We start from the raw sequence: 19,997 nt of genomic DNA on the forward strand, positions 1-19,997 counted from the left end.
AGGATTTCGAATATCTCAGTGTTGGTATATTCCTTTTATTAATATCTAGGTGGGTTTTTTTTCTTGATTGAATACAGAAAAAGAGAACCATCCCCCCATTTTTTGTTGTACTTCGCTAGCTCTAGCTAAGGTATACGAAGACAAAGCTTATTTTATTACATTGTTGACGCTGAAACTTACCAAGGAGATTCGTTTTTCAACAAACTTTGGCTTGTCCACAAATACATCAGCATGAAATTCATTAATATTAGGTATATCAAAAATATTAGGTATATCAAAGAGAAGGGGTATGACTAATTTGATTGTGGACAGGAAAATTCATCTGGAATTTCCCTCCAAAGATTAATGATGAAAGTTTATCCACGATTGGATAAGTATCGATTCGACCCCTTGAAATGCGTTTTTCTTTCAGTTTTCTCTTCGATTCCCGTGTGTGAATTTCAAGGAATAATTTAGTTTTCGATGAACCAACCGGTCACTTACAAGTAACAAACAAGTAATGAATAAATGAAAATTAAAGTTTCAAATTTTGATTTTTTTTATAGGGCTCTAGGGCTATACGGGCTCGAACCGTAGACCTTCTCGGTAAAACAGATCAAACTTATTATTATCAAAATGATCTGAACTGTTTCAAAGACCCAACGTGCATTTTTTTTTGCATTGGGCTCGTTCATTAACTGATAGAAATATCAGTCAATCCGCCATATTTTTTCTTGATAGTGACAGAAAAATAAGATAAGGAGATGGCTCCATATGCTCTGATTCATGAGTTGGGATTCTGATCCAGGAGCACTACCAAAGTGTTTCAAAGGGGGTTATCTTGACGTAGGTTTGCCTCTGACCTAGATCATTTTAAGTTAAATGAAGTCTCTATCGTTTAAAAAAGAAAAAAATATGAAACTTCATACACCTTAAAGTTCATAGGACGAAAAGAGATTTTTTGAGGACCTTATACTCATTATGCCTAGCATTGAATGTACTGGTATTCACCTTATCAATATCTCAAATCAATGGTGGGGTCTCTTTGGTACCTAAAAGGGGCACCAAAATCGGACCGAACCATTTGTCAGGCTATTGTTCCCTTAAAGTTCTGGAGTAAGACATCGATTTCTCAATAAGATCAATTTCTTTTATTGTATGATGGACTCCCCTGAAAAACATTGGCGCACGTGTAAACGAGGTGCTCTACCAACTGAGCTATAGCCCTTAGTGCTTGTGATACATATTTTATCATGTATATAATTTCTTGTCAAGATCAATATTCTATGATCCAAGATCATAAATTTTTGAATGGTATTGCTTATTAAGCAATATTTTATTTATAATCCATCCATGGGGATGGGTTTTATTTCGTTCTCTTTGGGATCATAACTAACCTACTTAACTCAGTGGTTAGAGTATTGCTTTCATACGGCGGGAGTCATTGGTTCAAATCCAATAGTAGGTAGGACTTATTAGATACCGAAGTAAATGGTATCTAATAAGTTTTTTGACCCACCCTCCCTAAATATTGATTTTGTATTTCATTTTTTAATTCCGTTGTATCAAAATTGGATTCTGCTTGATTGGATTCACTCGACAAAATCCAATCTAAATAGGGTTTAGAAACATAACATATTTTGATTATTCGAACGAAGCAAATAGTTATGAAATCATATTGACAGCCTCTACCATTGTCCTAGCCCGGCGGAGAGCTAGATTTGCCTCAATTATTTGTCTCTTTCCTTCAGCTTTTCTAAAATTAGCTTCTGCTAGTTCACGAGTTTGTTTAGCTTCTTCTGGATCAATATCACTACTCCTTTTTGCATCATTTACTAAAACAGTGATCTGGTTATTGCCTATTCTAGCAAAACCACCCATCAGAACCATCGTTACCCATTGGTCCTTAACGCGTATTCTCAAAATCCCTATATCTACAGCTGTAGCAATCCGGGCATGATTTTTTAATATGCCAATTTGACCACTAGTCGTACATAAAATGATTTCTTTCACTTTTGAATCCCAAACAATCCGATTAGGGGTCAGTACACAAAGATTTAAGGTCATTTCTTCAACTTGCTCTCCATTTCTAAGTTCATAGCCTTCGTGGTAACTTCATCGATATTACCTACCAAATAAAAGGCTTGTTCAGGAAGACCATCTAATTCTCCGGAAAGGATCGATTGAAACCCTCTAATGGTTTCTGCTAAATCAACATATTTACCTGAAGAACCGGTAAATACTTCTGCTACAAAAAAGGGTTGGGATAAGAAACGCTCAATTTTTCGCGCTCTTGCTACAGTTAAACGATCCTCTTCGGATAATTCGTCCAACCCAAGGATAGCTATAATGTCCTGAAGTTCTTTATAACGTTGTAAAGTTTGCTTAACTCTTTGCGCAGTTTCATAATGTTCCTCACCAACGATCCGAGGTTGAAGCATGGTTGAAGTTGAATCTAAAGGATCTACTGCTGGATAGATACCCTTGGCAGCTAATCCTCTTGAGAGTACGGTAGTAGCATCTAAATGTGCAAATGTCGTAGCAGGAGCAGGATCCGTCAAATCGTCTGCAGGTACATAAACTGCTTGAATAGAAGTTATGGACCCTTCTTTCGTAGAAGTAATTCTTTCTTGTAAAGAACCCATTTCAGTACTCAGAGTAGGTTGATAACCGACAGCGGAAGGCATTCTACCCAATAAGGCCGATACTTCAGATCCTGCTTGTACGAAACGGAAGATATTGTCGATAAATAGAAGTACGTCTTGTTCATTAACATCTCGGAAATATTCCGCCATCGTTAGGGCAGTTAAACCAACTCTCATACGAGCTCCCGGCGGTTCATTCATCTGGCCATAAACTAGGGCAACTTTTGATTCTGCAATATTTTCTTGATTAATCACTCCAGATTCTTTCATTTCCATGTAAAGATCATTTCCTTCACGAGTACGTTCGCCCACTCCGCCAAATACGGATACGCCCCCGTGGGCTTTGGCAATATTGTTAATCAATTCCATAATGAGTACCGTTTTACCAACCCCAGCTCCCCCAAACAGTCCGATTTTTCCCCCACGGCGATAAGGGGCTAAAAGATCTACTACTTTAATTCCTGTTTCAAAAATAGATAATTTTGTATCTAACTGTATAAAGGCAGGCGCAGATCGATGAATAGGAAATGTTGTACGAGTATCTACAGGACCTAAATTATCAACAGGCTCTCCAAGCACATTGAAAATTCGCCCCAGAGTTGCTCCACCGACCGGAACACTTAGAGGAGCTCCTGTATCAATCACTTCCATTCCTCTCATCAAACCATCTGTAGCACTCATAGCTACAGCTCTAACTCGATTATTTCCTAATAATTGCTGTACCTCACAAGTCACATTAATTGGTTGACCAACAGTATCTCGACCTTTAACTACCAGAGCGTTATAAATATTAGGCATCTTAGTGCTTAACGAATGGTCAAAGCTTCGACAGTTGTCAGAGTAAAAGTACCTGGAAAGCATCCATGAATAGCCGCAGTAACCAAACCAGAATCCAGATACGAATTTATTTTTAAACAACTTCATGTGTGAGTGTGTGACTATATGTTCTATTAAATTCCAAACATTTTTCTATTGCCGATGTAAATTTGCTTAATTTTCAAATAAATTTCATATATGGATCACTGATTTGAATTTAAGGATTTCAAATTCGTTATAATAAATTTGTTTGTGTAGATCCATTTGACAATGGACCTCGTCTATTTTTTTCCCCGGTCATTGTTTTGAGCCCGTTTGGATACAAAAGTTATTTGCTTAAAAAAACACTTAAATACGTCAAGCTTTTTAAAATGTTTTTATTTAAAAAAGCAGAAGCAGTTTTAGTGTTTGGATAAATGTTAAAAAGGTGATTTTTTAAATTAAAACATAAGCAAAAGCCAAAAAACAAAAAATTTTGGCTTTTAAAAAAACACTTATTTGGGCTTAAATAAGTGTTTTTTAAAAAAACGACTATTGTAACCAAACACACAACTTTTTAAGAAAAGCATTTTTAAAAAAAAAAAAATAAGTACTTTTTCTAAACTATCTAGTGTTCCCAAACGGGTTCAAAACTCCACTCGGTTGAATTCCTGCCCATCAACTTTAATTTATGGATTTATAAAGCCAGAGGATTTGTTAGACTGTATCATTGAACTAGGCATGAGAATACTTCGGTTTTTCAAGACTTAATTTGTGTTTCTTAATGTCCCAATTGTACATGGATTGATGCATCTACGAATATTTTTTTAAAAAAATAGGAAAATTTTTTTTCTTGGTTATGTATGTTTGTCACTTTGCGATTTCGGTCCTCAATATTTTCAGATTTCAGTTTTAGTCCGATATCTTTGTTTTTTGTTTGATAATTTTAGTCATTTTCCGATGTGACGCTCATGTGGCACCAATGCAGTGCTGAAGTGGAGTTGAGGTGTTCACATAAGCATTTTTGAAGAAAAATGACTAAAATTAGCAAAAATCAGAACATGAAAGATTAAAACTGAAATATAAAAACATAAAACATCGAATCGCAAAGTGACAAACATACATTATCAAAATTATAATTTTTTCTAAAAAATAAATAGATTTTACATAGATCTTATCATCGAATTAGACATAAGGATACTTCGGTTTTTCAAGACCGAACTTTTGTTTTCTTGATGTCCCAATTGTACATGCATAGATCGATACATCTACAGATATATTTTTTTAAACATAAATAGATTTTACACAAATCGTGAACTCGATATATATTTATATATTTTAATGTCATCGGGCTAAAAGGGACTTGTGGCTTACATTCATGAGTTCGACCCCGGTACAAGATACGTCAAAATCCAAAGTCATTATTGTATTGTGCAAATTGTCATCAAGTCAACCATGTAATCCAAGATAGGTAGAAAATGGTTCGACGGTGGATGATGATTTGGTCGCATGCATTGAAAAAATGACAATAGTGTATTTAATTTTGTAAATTTTGTAAAGAGAATATATTTGATTAATTTTGGACTCCAAAAGTTCTTTCATAGATTTCCATGATATGCCGCTTATCAATTAGAACTTCTATAAAAAGATGAATATACCATTCCATATGCTTTTTATTCAAAATTCAAATGAGCAGTTGCTTTTTTCTCTCTTTTTTTTTTTAAAGTTATTGTTAATTACCACTATATTATGTGGGGTTAAACGTGTTTGGAGAAAAGAAGTGTCAGGATGAGTGACTTCGGAGAGTTATCGTGCGTCGAGCTGCTAAAATTACTGTATGATCTGGTCGGTTGGTTGACCATAAAAAAAAAGTTATATATTAATGAGTAAAATTGATTTTCTGTAAAGACATCACCAACACAAGAAAATTTTGAGAAATAACCTTGATTAAATTTTATAAGAAACTTTCCATGTTATACCAAGTTTAACCAAAATATAAAAAAGGAAAAAAAAAAAACTTGGAAGTGTATCAAGTTTCACTAATTTTGCTAAAATAGTAAAGTAAAAATGCATATTATTATGTTATATAAAATAAAAGTTACTATAAATAGTTAAGAGTATCCCCAAAGAAATGAAAAGAGGGTGGTGGAAAGGCATATATTGATCGAAGGAAGTCGGCATAGACGGCGCGGACAATTTAGACAAATATTCCACAAAACCCCACCCACTTTTCTTTCATTCCATTGCCTTTCTATTTATATATATATATATATATATATATATATATATATGTATATTTATATGTATATATATATGTATATGTATATTTATATGTATATGTATATTTAAATATAACAAGGAAATTAAAGTATTAAAAAATTATGCATAATATTTAATAATTTTTTATCCAAAAAAAGAGGTTAAAATCCTTGAAAAGTGTCACAATTAATGATCGGATGAATCCAGTGTTATAAGCCGAAATCAATTTAATTATTTGTCCCAAAATAAACAATTTATTTAAAGAAGAAATGGTTGCAGGTGAAATTGGGAAATCATGACGTTCTTTCTTCGACTCTAAGTCATCGTAATTGTATTTATTTATAATTTATAATAATAGACTAAAATGTTTATCCTTATATTAAGCTAATTTTTCAGACAAAGTATTTCTGATTTATAGATACATAATTATTGTATTATTATTATGAAAATTACTCTATATTGTGTGCCTTTTCGCACATGTTGTATTTAATTAATAATAATAATTAATAAACCATAACTTTTAAATCTTTTTGTCTTTACAATGTCGTTATCCTGCTAAACATGGTAAGTTCAATGTATTCGAAATCACAAAAATCCAACTCGGTCTCGTATAATATAATTCTTAGTAACTAAAAAAAAACCTAAACTATATTATTAAATTTAATTTAATATAGCTTGAAGTTATGATCAGTCATTTATTCGATATCAATTTTACTCTAATTTAATTTAATTATCATTATTTAAAAAAACTTTATTATCATAAAATTTATCAGCATAAAATTGTTATAAAAAACGTAAATCATAAAATAATTTTAAATTTTTTTTAAAAAATTTTTTTAGTTTTTTTTATTTTTACTAATTTTATTTTATTTTTTACAATAGATCTCAGACATTCAATAAAATCACGGCTTAAATTTTTTGTCTCATTAAAAAAATCTTTGGTCTTATCAAAATAATACTTTTATAATTATATTATTTTTTGCTAACAAATCTTTTTCGATTCTATCGTCTTCTATCATTCCAATTTCAAATTTTAATTCTATCATTTTGAAAAAAAAAATTTAAAAAACACTTTTTTTATATATTTTTTTATATATAACATATATCGCGTATCGCGCTCGCTGATATATATAAAAAAACTCGCTGGTACATATAAAAAAACATCCATATCTAACCCTCTTAGCAAACGGAAAATAGCCCAAAAAATCAAATCAAAGATTAAACAAAAATCATGAAAAGGAAATTATACGGAGAAGACGAAGATGACGACCCCAAATTCAATGGCATATTTTCCAAACTCTATCAGCAACCGCCGCCGCTCCCCCTCACAGCCTCCGGCGCCGCCGTAGAGTTCTTTCCAGTCTCGGGGAGGGATGGAGAACAAGAAGAAGATAGCTCCAGCCACATCCGTAAGCCGGCTGAGAGAAAAATATTCCAAGTTGGCCATCTTCATCCACCGCCGCCACACGACGGCGCCACCATCGAAGTAGTTCGCCGCCCCCGTGGTCGGCCTCCCGGATCTAGGAACAAACCCAAGCCGCCATCCATCGTCCCATCAAAGGCACCGTCGGAGCCGTCGATGAGCCCCTACATACTCGAGCTTCCCCCCGGCGTCGATGTCATCGCAGCCACCACTCAATTCTGCCGGAAGCGGAGTTTAAGCCTCTGCATACTCACCGGAAGCGGCGCCGTCTCGAACATCACCATCAAACAGCCCCCCACGACTCCCGGCGCCGCCGCCTCCGCCGTCACGTTCCATGGCCGTTTCGATATTCTCTCAATCTCAGCCACGATTCTTGATCAGAGTGGCCTTGGTGTGCTTGGAAACGGGCAATTCACCGTATGCGTGGCGGCGGGGCCTCAGGGACAGGTGGTGGGTGGCGTGGTTGTAGGGCCCATGGTCTCTGCGGTGACCATCTATCTCGTCGCCGGGACCTTTAGTGGCCACTCATTTTGCAGGCTGCAGCCTGATGTTGATGGTGATGACACTTCCAGGAACGGCGGAGGAGACGAATATCGGCCGAATGTTTCCGGCGAGGCGGCGGCGCATTGCCCGATCGGATCACTTTATAGTTATGGTTAGTCTTGAGATGTAATCATATTGGCCGCCGCACATTAAACCACCACCACCTCAAAACCCACTGATTTCTTTTTCTATTTTTTTTTTTTTTTTGGATTTTAAATTTTGAAATTATTATTTTGTATATTTTGGAATCACCAAATTTATATTTTTGAAAACTGTACAAGTAAAACTATTTTTAAAATAAAATGTGTATGTTTTAGGAAAACACAAATTATTCAAGCAATTTCCTCTTTGTTCAACGATATTAAGAAAATAGATTGAATAAAATTATACACATTAAATAGAAGTACATTAGCAAAAAGATTTATTAAATGTGCAAAATAGATTATATATTGCGTTCATGCGAAAAAAAACATGAATTATATAATTTGAGATGAAGAGAGTTTTTCAATAAAATGATTCTTATCAAATCTATTAAGAACATATTTTCTTTAAAAAATTCAAAGCAAAACAAAAACCGATACAAAATAGTTTTAATCTTTATACATCCATATATACAACAAAACTTTATACAAGTTATGATGCTCATACTAAAGAGTATATGTTAGATGTTTTGAAAAGAATACAAAATAACTGAAAATTCTTACTGTTGAAAGTATATTATATGGATGTTCAGTCTCTAAATCCAAAATCAAATTAAGAATCAATCCTTATTAGAAAAAATTTGTTTGCACTTCCTGGGTTCACATTATTTTTTTCGAATAAAATTAAGTACAAAACATTGAAAATATAATACAAATACATGATATTTGAGCACTAATTGTTCAAGATCGAGTACAAAAAATACAATTTTAAGTATAAAATCTAAATATCTTTATTAATGTAAACTTGCAACATGTGTTTGAGTTGAAAAGTGTAACTTCTTCTATAATAGCATGGATTTAGCATTGGTCCAAACAATACCCGTCGATGGAACCAAAGTTCAATATTAAATTGAAAATATGTTTTAATTTAAAATATATATATATATATATATATATATATATATATATATATATATGTCAATACTTGCCCATGTTATGTTAAAAGGAACATAAGTCACAAAAGAACAGAATTCAAGTACAAAAAAATAATACAAATATAAAATACAATAAGCATCGATTATGGATGCGATATTTATTGAGATAAAAAATTATATGAACATTATATATATTGTGTATAAAAGAGTCACAAAATGAGGGACGGCTCAAAGCTACAATGCCTAGTTACATACTGAAATACATTCACTGATCACTCTCATTCCTCCCGTCCCTTCGAGCTCATAGTTCCCCTTGCCTCGACGCAAGAAAGTCTCGATCCGCTCTTTTTACCGAATGGATCTTCTTAAATGTACACTTTTCATGTTATCCCGAGAGTTGATGCATCCTACTACTCTATTGGAGTCATTCTCCCTACTACAATAACAACTACTATTACTACCGACTAACCTCGTTTGTGGGTTGGGGCACGAGAACGAGTCTCTCCTTTTCTCCGTTGAAACTGAGCCTTTAGAACTTGATTTGACAAGATTAGAACCACTAGGTTCGGTATCTGAGGAGTAACGGTCCAAATCAGAGAGCGGTGAGTGCCTTGTATATAGAGGAGACGGAGACAATGACGGAGAAGAGGTGTCAGAATCTGAAGAGCTTCTCCATGATTTATTCAAGTGGTTTCCCAGATCCCCCAGCATTTGATCGAAGCTGTCATCTGTGCTTATGGATTCCCTGTTACTGCTCTCGGTGCTATGTGATCCAGCCTCAGAGAAGATAGAGGAAGAATTGTCACTTAGGGAGTCCTCTTCTGAATTTTCCCGACTCAGCTGGTACCTCGAGCAATGCTGGTAAAAGCAATCATTGCAGGTCTGACCATTCAATCCGCTTGTGGCGACATCCCATCGTTCAGCTTGATGGAATTTACACCTACAAGTCCGATTTAGTACTTTTCTTGTCTCATGAAGAACCGCTGCACTTCTTCTCAGTTTTGGAGAACGGGGAGAACACCTAAGCAAGGAATTTGATCCAGTTAGGGGTGGAAAAAGATGCACCACAGAGATTAATAAAATGTTTTGGAGTTTTTTGACATCTTACCTCGCATAAAAAAGCATGTATGCAGCCGTCGACAAAACCTTTTCAAGTTCCACTGGTTGGACCTATTAGCCATAATAAACACGAATCATAATTGCGATATAAACAATTAGGTGTCTCAAAGCCATGATATAAAGAACTACAAAAATATAGCAGAATGACAAAATAGGACCGAAAGTTGGGGGAATAAAATCTCTACATTGAATAGATAATTAAAAAAGTCGTCCTGCTCTGAGCACACACATAAGAAGTCTATCGGGTTATGTTCTTGCCCAATGAGATTGATGTTTCTCACATATATTTAAACAGAATCGGTACATCATATCTTCTACAGGAAAGTTAATTAGCTATTCGGTTGTTTTGGTCATGTGTCCTCAGACCCCTCCATTCATGAGATGGATCAGTTTTATTGAAGATATTTTTCTAAACTAGGCCCTGTTTCACCATCAGAATATACATATGATGCAAACAACTTCAGAAATTGTATGAATGGCTGGATTAGATATCAATAGATTTCTCCGCATTGCATAAGTGGAATCACAGGTGTACTGACATATCAGACCCGTAATTTTTACTTACCCTTCACGGGACGACCACGGGCCTTTTGTTTCATTTAAATTTGATGGGTTAGTAGTAGAAAAAGATGGAAAATAAGGGCGGTTCTTCAGAGGGGGAAATGGAACTGCATCATGAAGCCTGTCAATTATCCACTAACATGACTTACTGTTCAAAGTAAAATCAGATAAATGCTAACATATTGGCTAAATTCAGGGGTTCAAGAAGGAAAAACATATAAATGCCTTGATAAAATATTGGCATATAACGACTAACCAGAAAACAGATGCTGCAATACAGTGAAAAATGTTTAGAACTTGTTAGGAAGAACTTACTGTCATGTCATCAGCTTTGAACCACCTTCCCGCATTATTCTTTAGGTAGCACACATAGTGACCAGAAAATGTGGCATTCATAGAATCCAAGTGAACTACTACCCCATAAAGCCGGTAAATTGGGGACTTGTCACTAGTTCCACTCATATATGGAGCTAAATTCAAAACCTCGGGGAACTTGACTACTTTATTCAGCTTCCCATATTGACCTGCCTGCAATGGCAACGACAGATGTGAGCAAATCATCTACCACTAAAAACATCAAATAAAGTACATACTTTATTCCTAGATACCTGAAATCTTTTAAGAGCAATGGTGAGAACATTAGGAGCCTCCAAAACCCTCAACTTCTTTTTGGCCTTCTCGTAGGATTTGCATCTGCCAAAAATAGTACAACTAATTCAGTGTCTAAGTCTTAACATTTCAATTCCTAGATATAATTTATCTCCTATACATCAAAACGAGGAACTGAACATATCACACCCCACCTCCCCAAATATCAGAAACACAACGTTAAATTAACTTGAAAATACAACTTCATAAACCAGAATAAAAAAATAATTGTCCCAATATACCGGAGAAGTCTATCATCAGATGAAAACCACTGAGAGAATATCAGCTTCCTGGTTCAATAATTGATCAGAATGATGTGACTAGTTGGAGAAAACGTGAATTTTCAAGTTTAATGTCAACTTGTGTTCATGAAGACTGAAAACTATGGAGAAATCTCTGAGAAAAGTTGGCAAGCCAAATTGTTCATGAACAAACTTGTAGCAGGAAAGATAGAACTGTCAGGCATTTAAGACCACAAAGTCTTCCATTCCTGCTACTTCATTCTGGCACCGGTTCCAAGTTTGTTTAGAGAGAGAGAGAGAGAGAGAGAGAGAGAGAGGATAATATAGCAGTGTAAAGCATTTATAACCTATGTCTTACTGCTTTATTATGTTTCTATTTCCAAGTTCATTTACCAGAGAGAACTACATAAAGTCCGTACAACCAAGAAAATAGATAAGAGTGCCCTTTATCACTCCCCATTTTTGTCAATCCTTAATGATGCAAGTAAATCCAGTGTGAGTCATGCTTCTCAAAAAAAACATACGTGGAAATAAAAATGCATAAGCAACCACCAAAATTTACATTGTTGCACCAAGAAGTTGTTGTTGGAGCTCATGACAATATTGTTACCTAAGTAGAGGAAACTTTTTGGAAAATAATATTGTGATCGTTGAAAATGAAAAATGGACATCCAGAGGGTAGCAGGAGAATCCATAGAAAGACAAGTGAGAATAGCAAGCTGATAGTCAGACCTGCCACAGCGGTACTTATTTTCGCCATCTAAAATCTCTGAGCGAGTGAACTGATGTAGGGCCTCTTCTACAGTTCCAATATCTCCTCCTATCTCAACAGAGAGATCCATTATTCTTTCATGCTGTTCAGATTTACCTCCGCATCTCATGCACTCAATCTGCATTTGATCCACACAACACAAATCAAATATTAAAATTATCTACTAGATAAACCCCACATCTCTATAAATATTCAAAAGATCCATAAAAAATGACCTTTGAACGTAGGTATCCTCCAAATGTGAGCTCAACCAGCGTGGTTTCTTCATCCAAAGAGTTTGGCTTGTTAAACCTAGCTGCTTTAAGGTGTACAAGTTGCATTGCATCGATGGCATATCTGTGGAATGCATGTCCACATGTACTTGAGGACTAATGAACTACAAAACCATGAAAGAGCCTATTCAGCTAAGCAAATTCCAGGAAGGCCAACACCAACTCACCTGAGAAATTCATGAGCATCTTCCTCCCTCCCATGACCCAAATGGCTTCCTAGACGCTCCATCTGAGATAGCACAGGGGCAGGAGACAGTGGAAAACTTCCTTCTTTGGCTTTCTTAACTAGCAACTCAAGCTCACAGGTGAAGCACCATTCTCTCTTTCCACCTGATTCAAAACACAAAATCACATAAAAACAAAAAAAAATGGGAGACTGAAGGATAAAAAAATCAGCGTTGATGGAAAAGAAAACATAAGCATGAAAACGACTTACAAGTTTTTGAATGAAGTCCCTGAAGAAAATAAGCTGTGAGAGGCGGCGTAAACACCAAACACTGGAGTACAGCATTTGCATAACAACTGCAGGAAACTCGGACAAAAGAAACCTCTCATGGGGCATTAAATTTTAACGAAAATAATGCTTATGATGGTATCAAAGGCATGTCAGAAGATGAGACCAGCAGTAAAAAATTTATAGAAGGCCCCCAGGAAAACAATTCACATATACACATGAGAGAGAGGGAGAGAGACTAGTTTCTCAAGCAACTAATCAGAAGTCATAAACCAGCATATAAAAACTAAAGGTATAACACGAACTTAAAAAAATACAAAACCATTAGATTCAAAAAAAAGTCTTAAATCCTTGAAAATTGAGTGCTAGATTTGAATTAGTTGAATTGAAGACAAGTACTCATATATGGTGTACACAAACACAATCTAATCAAAACTCCAAATCAACATACCACAAAATATGGCAAACTCTACGCATACAGATATGTTTGAAACAAAGGAGCTCATCATTTAATACTAAGCATAGTAATTTATAATGCGAAAAATGTCACGAGACATATTTACTATCATTCAAGCCAAAGTATTGAACAATGAAAACCCAAGAAAGCACAAGATTTTATGTACACGTTTCAATTAGGATTCTATGTTGAGAATTACCTATTCCCACAATTTATGAGTCCACATGGTCGTAACTCAACCTTGTTCCAGTTGTAAAGCTGTACAAAATGTTCATATGAAAATGAACCCTGTAAAATTGAAATCATGTCACAGTTCTCATGGCACAATGGAGGTGGGTCATTAAAATGACAATGGAAGCTTCAAGCATACCTCGTATATTCCCGTAGGTCCATTTTTAGAACCCAAATAACTTTGCTTAATGGAGTTAGAAGCTTGAATCTGGTCCATCACTCTCCTTGTTGGCGCATTGATACCACTTTTAGCATTGTGCACATCACAACCACGGTCACCTCCATTTTTCACAGACTGCACATCCAGAATGGCATGCTTCCTGGTGCAGCCAGTAGAAGGCCTGTCAGTTTTAGAATCTCTGAGGGTCAGAGAGTCATTTACTCGACATTCCACAGCATCTGAATTAGCAAAAGTCCTTTCACTTTTACTCTTCGATATTTTAGGAGCTAAATATTGCAAGCCACGAACTTCTACAACATCTTTCTTTGGTGCATGCCCTTTAGATTCAGAATCTTTATGTTCAAGACAAGTGCCAGGAAAGGAGGATTTAGCTTCTACCATCTTTGAGCTCCATTCAGGTGAAGTTTTTTTAACATTAACATGTATAGGCACTTGGTAGTTCAATAAAATTGGTCTGCTGGACTTTGAATCTGTATTTCCTTTCCCTGATAGTGCAGCCTCATTTGTTGGATTTGTGGCCATAGGTGTAGGATCTGCCATGACTTTGTTCCTGCAAAATTGAGCACTTCCATGTGAGCATCACTCTACCTGAAGAGGAAAAACAAGAAGAACAAGAATTTTGATATTTTAAGACGCACAATTCATCAGGTGCATCAATCTTAGATCTAATGGGTTCAACTGTTGCCTCCCAAAAATCAGAGGAAGGTGTAGAAGGTTCAGAAAGTGTGAGTTCTTCAGATCCTGAAGCATCACCGCCCGATGAAACTGAAGATTCTGATAGCTCATCTGAATCGATGCAACCAGATTTTAACTGAAGTGAAACACCAGGTGCAGCAACATCCTGTACAGGATTGGCCGAACTAGATTGCTTTGACAAAAGGGGCTTAACTGCCTCAAATTGATTGGATTCATTCAAATTGCTAGTTGAAGCAATAGGCCTGTCACTCGAAATGGTGGATGGAGTTTGCTCATCAGGAAGTGAGTCAACTGATGCTTTGTCAATATTACCAATTTCTTTCCCATCATAATTATTTGCAATTGTATTGTCATTCTTCCCACTGAGCAGATGAAAAGAGGGATCAGAAAATATATGGTCTCCGGACGATGAAGGATGCCTTGAAGCAATCCCATTCAAATTGTCACTGCTTTGAAACCCATCTTGATTAAGGAGAGCCACATCGCTCCAGTGAGAGGAAAATGAACTGCATTCATCCTTGTGACCTTGTCGCCAATGAATTATTTGACATTTTCCAGAGCTGCAACCGTTTGTAATGTATTATTAAATGCAACACAAGAATCCATGTGACGAAAGACAACATATAGAAGTATCATAGCTACAAGATAGCACAATGTGAAATAAGACTGCATAGAAACTCTAAAACAGGCACGCCATCAAAGTTCAAACATGCCCTATTACTTTTAATTTCTCTTGACAACATGCAACCATAATAATAAATAAGGTCCATTAATTCCAAACTAGCAGCTGTCTCCCCTGTGCATGACATGAGGAGCCTTCCTGACATCTTGAACATTGAACCGTCGTGGACTCGTGATTAAATACTAAAACATTATCGTTAACCAAGAGAGACAGTCACAAAAGCTATTGCCAAGTACACAAGATTAATCGATAGCGTTGAATAACAACATTGCATTAGAGTTATGTGCATGCAGTGCGCAGTAAAGCATCAGTTGATATCATGGTTGAGCATTTCCAACACCTATTCATTTAATATTCGTTATACAGTGTCCTTCCATACATAATAATCACATTCATGCACAGCTTATTAATTTGTATTTTTTTCCTCTTTCTTTCCTATTCTTCCGAGAGAATGAAGCTTCCTAAGGTGCAGGTATACCATAAATAGACCAACGCACCTGTATCATGATATCATCACATTCCCCCTCAATTAACATGTTGGTATCCACACTCAACTGGCATTTAAGATACTCTAGAAGTGTCATGATAAATGTCAATTGGTGCCACTGGCATACCTTAGTCAGAAAAATGACACTGGATGTTTTGAATCAAGAATAGTAAACCAAGATTTTTCAATCACCTGTAGACCTAAAATGACTTCTTGTGGTTCATATTTCATAAGATTGATGCAAATATTGTTTGTAAGCATTTCTTAAGCTGCAACTATGTTTAGCTATCATAGCAAAGAATGACTAATCCATCAACACCCAAACTACAATATCTGTCAGTTGACTGTTGAGTGAGCATTGTCATTTAAAGAGAGTCTCTACCGCAATTAATTCGCTATCCATATACATGATCGATTACGAAAATTACTCGAATGTGAATATAAATTTAACTAATCCTCTCGTCACAACAAATGAATAGTGTATGCAAGTCCATTTTATAATGACAAGGCATATTTAATTGATATTTTGCTAAATTATGTTCGAAAGACATTAATTTCTTGTTTTAATATTTTTTAAGCCTGACTGGTAAAAATCAAATCAGGAGATTTTTAGCCATAAAAAGGAAGAATCACCCAGAAGATCCCACGGACAGACTCGCTTCCAATTCTAGTGAAATAAAAAGAACGGAAATTTAATCATCCATCACCAAAAAGACTCAAGGAGGAGCTCTTATTCTGATGGAGTTCGTATTGGAGCAGCCTCTGAAACTCATGGAGATATGCAATTGTAAAAACCACACTATATTGTGTAATTTAATGAAAATGCCCTACCGATTTTGGAAAGACAAATGTCAATAAAGTCAATGTCTAATAAAAGTTTCTTCACAGGGAATTGAAATATACTCATTACAACGTAAAAATATAAGGAAAAAAGCCAACTGGGTGGCTCAATAAATTTAGGGACAACAACCAGAATAGTAATATAATGATTAATTTGATAAACCGTTAGTAAGTTATATGAGAAAAATAAAAGAAGATGGCATCTTATAAGCCTAATATTCCGCAAGGTAAAATGTAAGGGTTTTTTTGGTAGCATTGATTGCATAACGGACTGATTGATGGCATAAACTATAAGGAATTTCACATGATGTGTTCGAAAGTAAAATGAGTGAATCGGTTGTCTGCGTGATCTACTGGATTAACTAAATATAACCGAAAAACAGCATTTCGTCAAAAACTATGTTCCACTGAGTCAACTTCATTAATTTTATTTTGATAATAAGCTTCAATTATTAATTGCTTATCTGTTATTTTTCCTATGACGGTATGACCCTTTTCCATCTTCCCCATGTTATTGTGGCAAGTGACATTTGTAAATCATGCCAACCAGATGACAAACGCATCGTAAATTACAAATTACTCAACCTAGAAGGAAAAACACTTACATTTTTAGCAAGAAAGAAGGATCACTTCAGTCATCACTAATGTGTGCTGCGCATATACCATACTAACTCAAATTGTATAAAAGCATATAGGAACTCTATATGTGTTTTATGGTAAGGATCAATATTTATAAGATCACTTACCCTTTATTTAGACAAGTAATCAAATGGAGAAGAAAGAGCAAGATATTGAAACCAGCTCCATAGTGTAGAACGTGAGCTGTGTGGCGTAAATGTGGACTAAAATGGTGAAATAGACAGGGTTTGTACAGATTTAGATTATATTTCATAATAATATATCGAATGTTTAATTGTGATACAACAAATTTTAATTTGATTTTTACTTATTTCACTATATATATAAAGTTCTAGTTTCCTATCAAAAAAAAAATTTTAATTTGATTTTTATTCTTTTATTTTTAGTAAGTGTAGAGATGCTTGTAAGGGAGTAGTTACTCCTCATTAATGGATGCTTTCCACGTAAAATAATTTTTTATTATGTCTGCCTCCTATTTAATAAATATGTTCCATCTATAAACAGGATATGAGTCAGTGTTCAACACCTGCTGCCATGACAAGGTGGAGGCAAATGAACAGCAATATTTCCCTGATCCAAAATATGTCGATTATTCTTTAATCCTCTTTTAACAGTTGCCATTCGAAAGAGTGCAATTATAAACAGTAAAGGTTCGAAAATCGAGATGATTACCCAACTTGGAAAAATAAATTTGCTATACATTTGTTGCCACAAGTGGCTGTGTGCACTTAAGCCCAAAGCACAAATTACTGAAACGTGATTATGGCCCCGTTTGGTTTCAAAAGCTAGGCCAAAAAAGCACTTTTTTAAGTGCTTTTCAGTTAACAAGGTGTTTGGTAAGCACTTTTTTAAGTCAAAATTAGAGCTTTTTTAAAAGCCAAAAATTGTAGCTTTTAAAAGCACTTATTTTAAAAAATTTCTACAAAATCCAAACGGGCTCTATGTGTGTACCGAAATAAAACTGCTGAACAGTTTGAATCCTTCCATAACCAATTCACAATAGTGGAGACTCTTCTGTCTTAAACGATGATGTGGGTTCTCTTCAAAGAAATGCAAGCAAATTGCACTCATCAATACACACAAGAGTTCATGTGCCTCACCACAATGTTGATGCACTTGATAGTTACAGGTTCACATACAGATGAAATTAGGCATTACTTAAGCAACCAGCAACGAAAACATAGAGCTATGAACAGCTAGGAAATGGTAACGCGGTAGCAACCTAATATTATTGTCATTATTTGAGTAGCACATCAAAATTAAAAGATAAAAAACAATTTGACATCAATCCATAATTCTCTCTCTTAAAAATCCCATCTTTTATAAAGCATCCAAACCCAGTCACAGAGTCTCCGCCGCTGTAACACAGAAACTGCCTCAACTTATTTCATATGAATTTGACCATTTACAGTTACGCTCACCCTGGACAATCAGCACACAGTGTGATAGATTACCATCCTAGATTAAGAACTACGTAAAGTAAATGAACCTAACAGCATTTGCTCAAATTGATTCACCGTTTAGATTTAACCAGAAAATTCGTGCACCGAGACAAAAGTATAAGGAGAGACAAGCTAAATAATTTTTTTTTTTTAAATCCAAAATTTGGGGCGGGGCCTGGTGGTGAACCAACGTACCAGTAATGAACAGCTTTACATCTCTTGCAACGAGTTGTAGTTGGACTAAAGCAGACCTCACACTGATACTGGAATTGTCGTTGGGGAGACGATCCCGTCGCCATGGCCATCGGTTCCTCCTCATAGCCGCCGTAGGTAGCTACGGCCTCTTTCTCAGCCCTAGCTGTTTCCTCCGATGCCAAGGCCAATAGCCTCTTGATCTCCTGCCTCCGTGCCACCGAACGTCGCCATTTCCGGCGGGTAACGAACCACCCAACCACCACCACCACCACACTGGACAACCACCACCCTAGATCCGCTCCCAAAAGCATTTATTCATAAACAGCAATGATTTACACAGCTTCCCGAAAAACCCAATTCCTCCACGGTCATAGATTACATTCCCCAACCCTAGTGACTAAAAAAAAAAACCCTGCAACAAATAATTGCCAAAAATATCATCGATCGATCGATCGATCGAGAAATTCTCTCCAGCACAAGAAACTGCTCAAATTCTTGAAGAAATTACTCCTAACACTGAGACCCAGAGATCCTAAGATCGAGATTTAAGGGCTCTTCTTCAAATCTTGATAGGGAAATTTTGTCCGGAAGGAAAGTATACAACAAAAAGGAAAGAAAATTATTGTACTTTGGAAATTATATTCACTGGACTATAATTTCTCAATTAAGAACAGTGTTCCAAATAAATAACTAAAATTGTCTTTTTTACTTCTCAGTATAGAATAGTATTTTTGAAATTACTAAAAAGAATGTCATTTTTATTTTTTTATTTCACTATTTTTCAAGAATATATATATATATTATAAAAATAGCGCGTGCATGCGAATATTAATTTGGATTAAAAATCTATACTAATTTAAATAAAATATTATTTAATTAAAATAAAATTCAATATTTTTTCATTCGAAAATTAAAATTAATTTATCACCAATTATTTGTGGGACTTGAGTTTTTTCGAGAAATGGAAAAAATTCCTTCCTCAAAAGTCAAGGAACCTTATTAATGATGACAAGACACAAAAGTGGGGCAAAAACAATTAAATGTTAGGATTTATATTTTTAAAAAATAGTATTCTACAGGGTTCAAAAAATAAAAATAGTATTTCACTTTGTTTTGTTTGAAGAAATGTAAAATATATTTTTTTTTATTTTTTGTCCAAAGTCGCCTCAAACCGACTCGAAAGTCCAGATAAAAGAACCCGTCAACAAGGGTCGTGTGGCATAAATTTTATATATTATTTTTCCCTTTATATTTTTCTCACATATTATTTTTCCCATTAAAGTGTTCTTTACAAATAAAGTTTAAAAAAGGTATGATAATATTCTGTTCGAAAAAACTGAATGTCCAATTTGACATGGTC

General features: G+C 35.2%; 2 protein-coding genes across 2 annotated transcripts; one reads left to right on the forward strand and one right to left on the reverse strand.

Annotated features, from left to right (window-relative positions):
• Nucleotides 1–6,827: 6,827 nt before the first annotated feature.
• Nucleotides 6,828–7,967, forward strand: LOC140875402 (AT-hook motif nuclear-localized protein 28-like). The gene has a single exon (XM_073279067.1). The coding sequence runs from the start codon at nucleotides 6,910–6,912 to the stop codon at nucleotides 7,759–7,761; it is 852 nt and encodes a 283-aa protein (XP_073135168.1). The 5' UTR covers nucleotides 6,828–6,909; the 3' UTR covers nucleotides 7,762–7,967.
• Nucleotides 7,968–8,842: 875 nt separating this feature from the next.
• LOC140881634 (ubiquitin carboxyl-terminal hydrolase 17) lies at nucleotides 8,843–19,270 on the reverse strand. Its single transcript, XM_073287105.1, has 12 exons — nucleotides 18,638–19,270; nucleotides 14,295–14,912; nucleotides 13,615–14,206; nucleotides 13,444–13,532; nucleotides 12,770–12,855; nucleotides 12,501–12,663; nucleotides 12,277–12,397; nucleotides 12,022–12,179; nucleotides 11,008–11,092; nucleotides 10,715–10,927; nucleotides 9,828–9,889; nucleotides 8,843–9,740 (listed from the first exon to the last, which is right to left on the reverse strand). The coding sequence occupies exons 1-12, from the start codon at nucleotides 18,946–18,948 to the stop codon at nucleotides 9,068–9,070; spliced, it is 3,171 nt and encodes a 1,056-aa protein (XP_073143206.1). The 5' UTR covers nucleotides 18,949–19,270; the 3' UTR covers nucleotides 8,843–9,067.
• Nucleotides 19,271–19,997: the final 727 nt, after the last annotated feature.

Source organism: Henckelia pumila, chromosome 1, assembly GCF_033568475.1.
Source record: "Henckelia pumila isolate YLH828 chromosome 1, ASM3356847v2, whole genome shotgun sequence".
Classification (NCBI taxonomy): Eukaryota; Viridiplantae; Streptophyta; class Magnoliopsida; order Lamiales; family Gesneriaceae; genus Henckelia; species Henckelia pumila.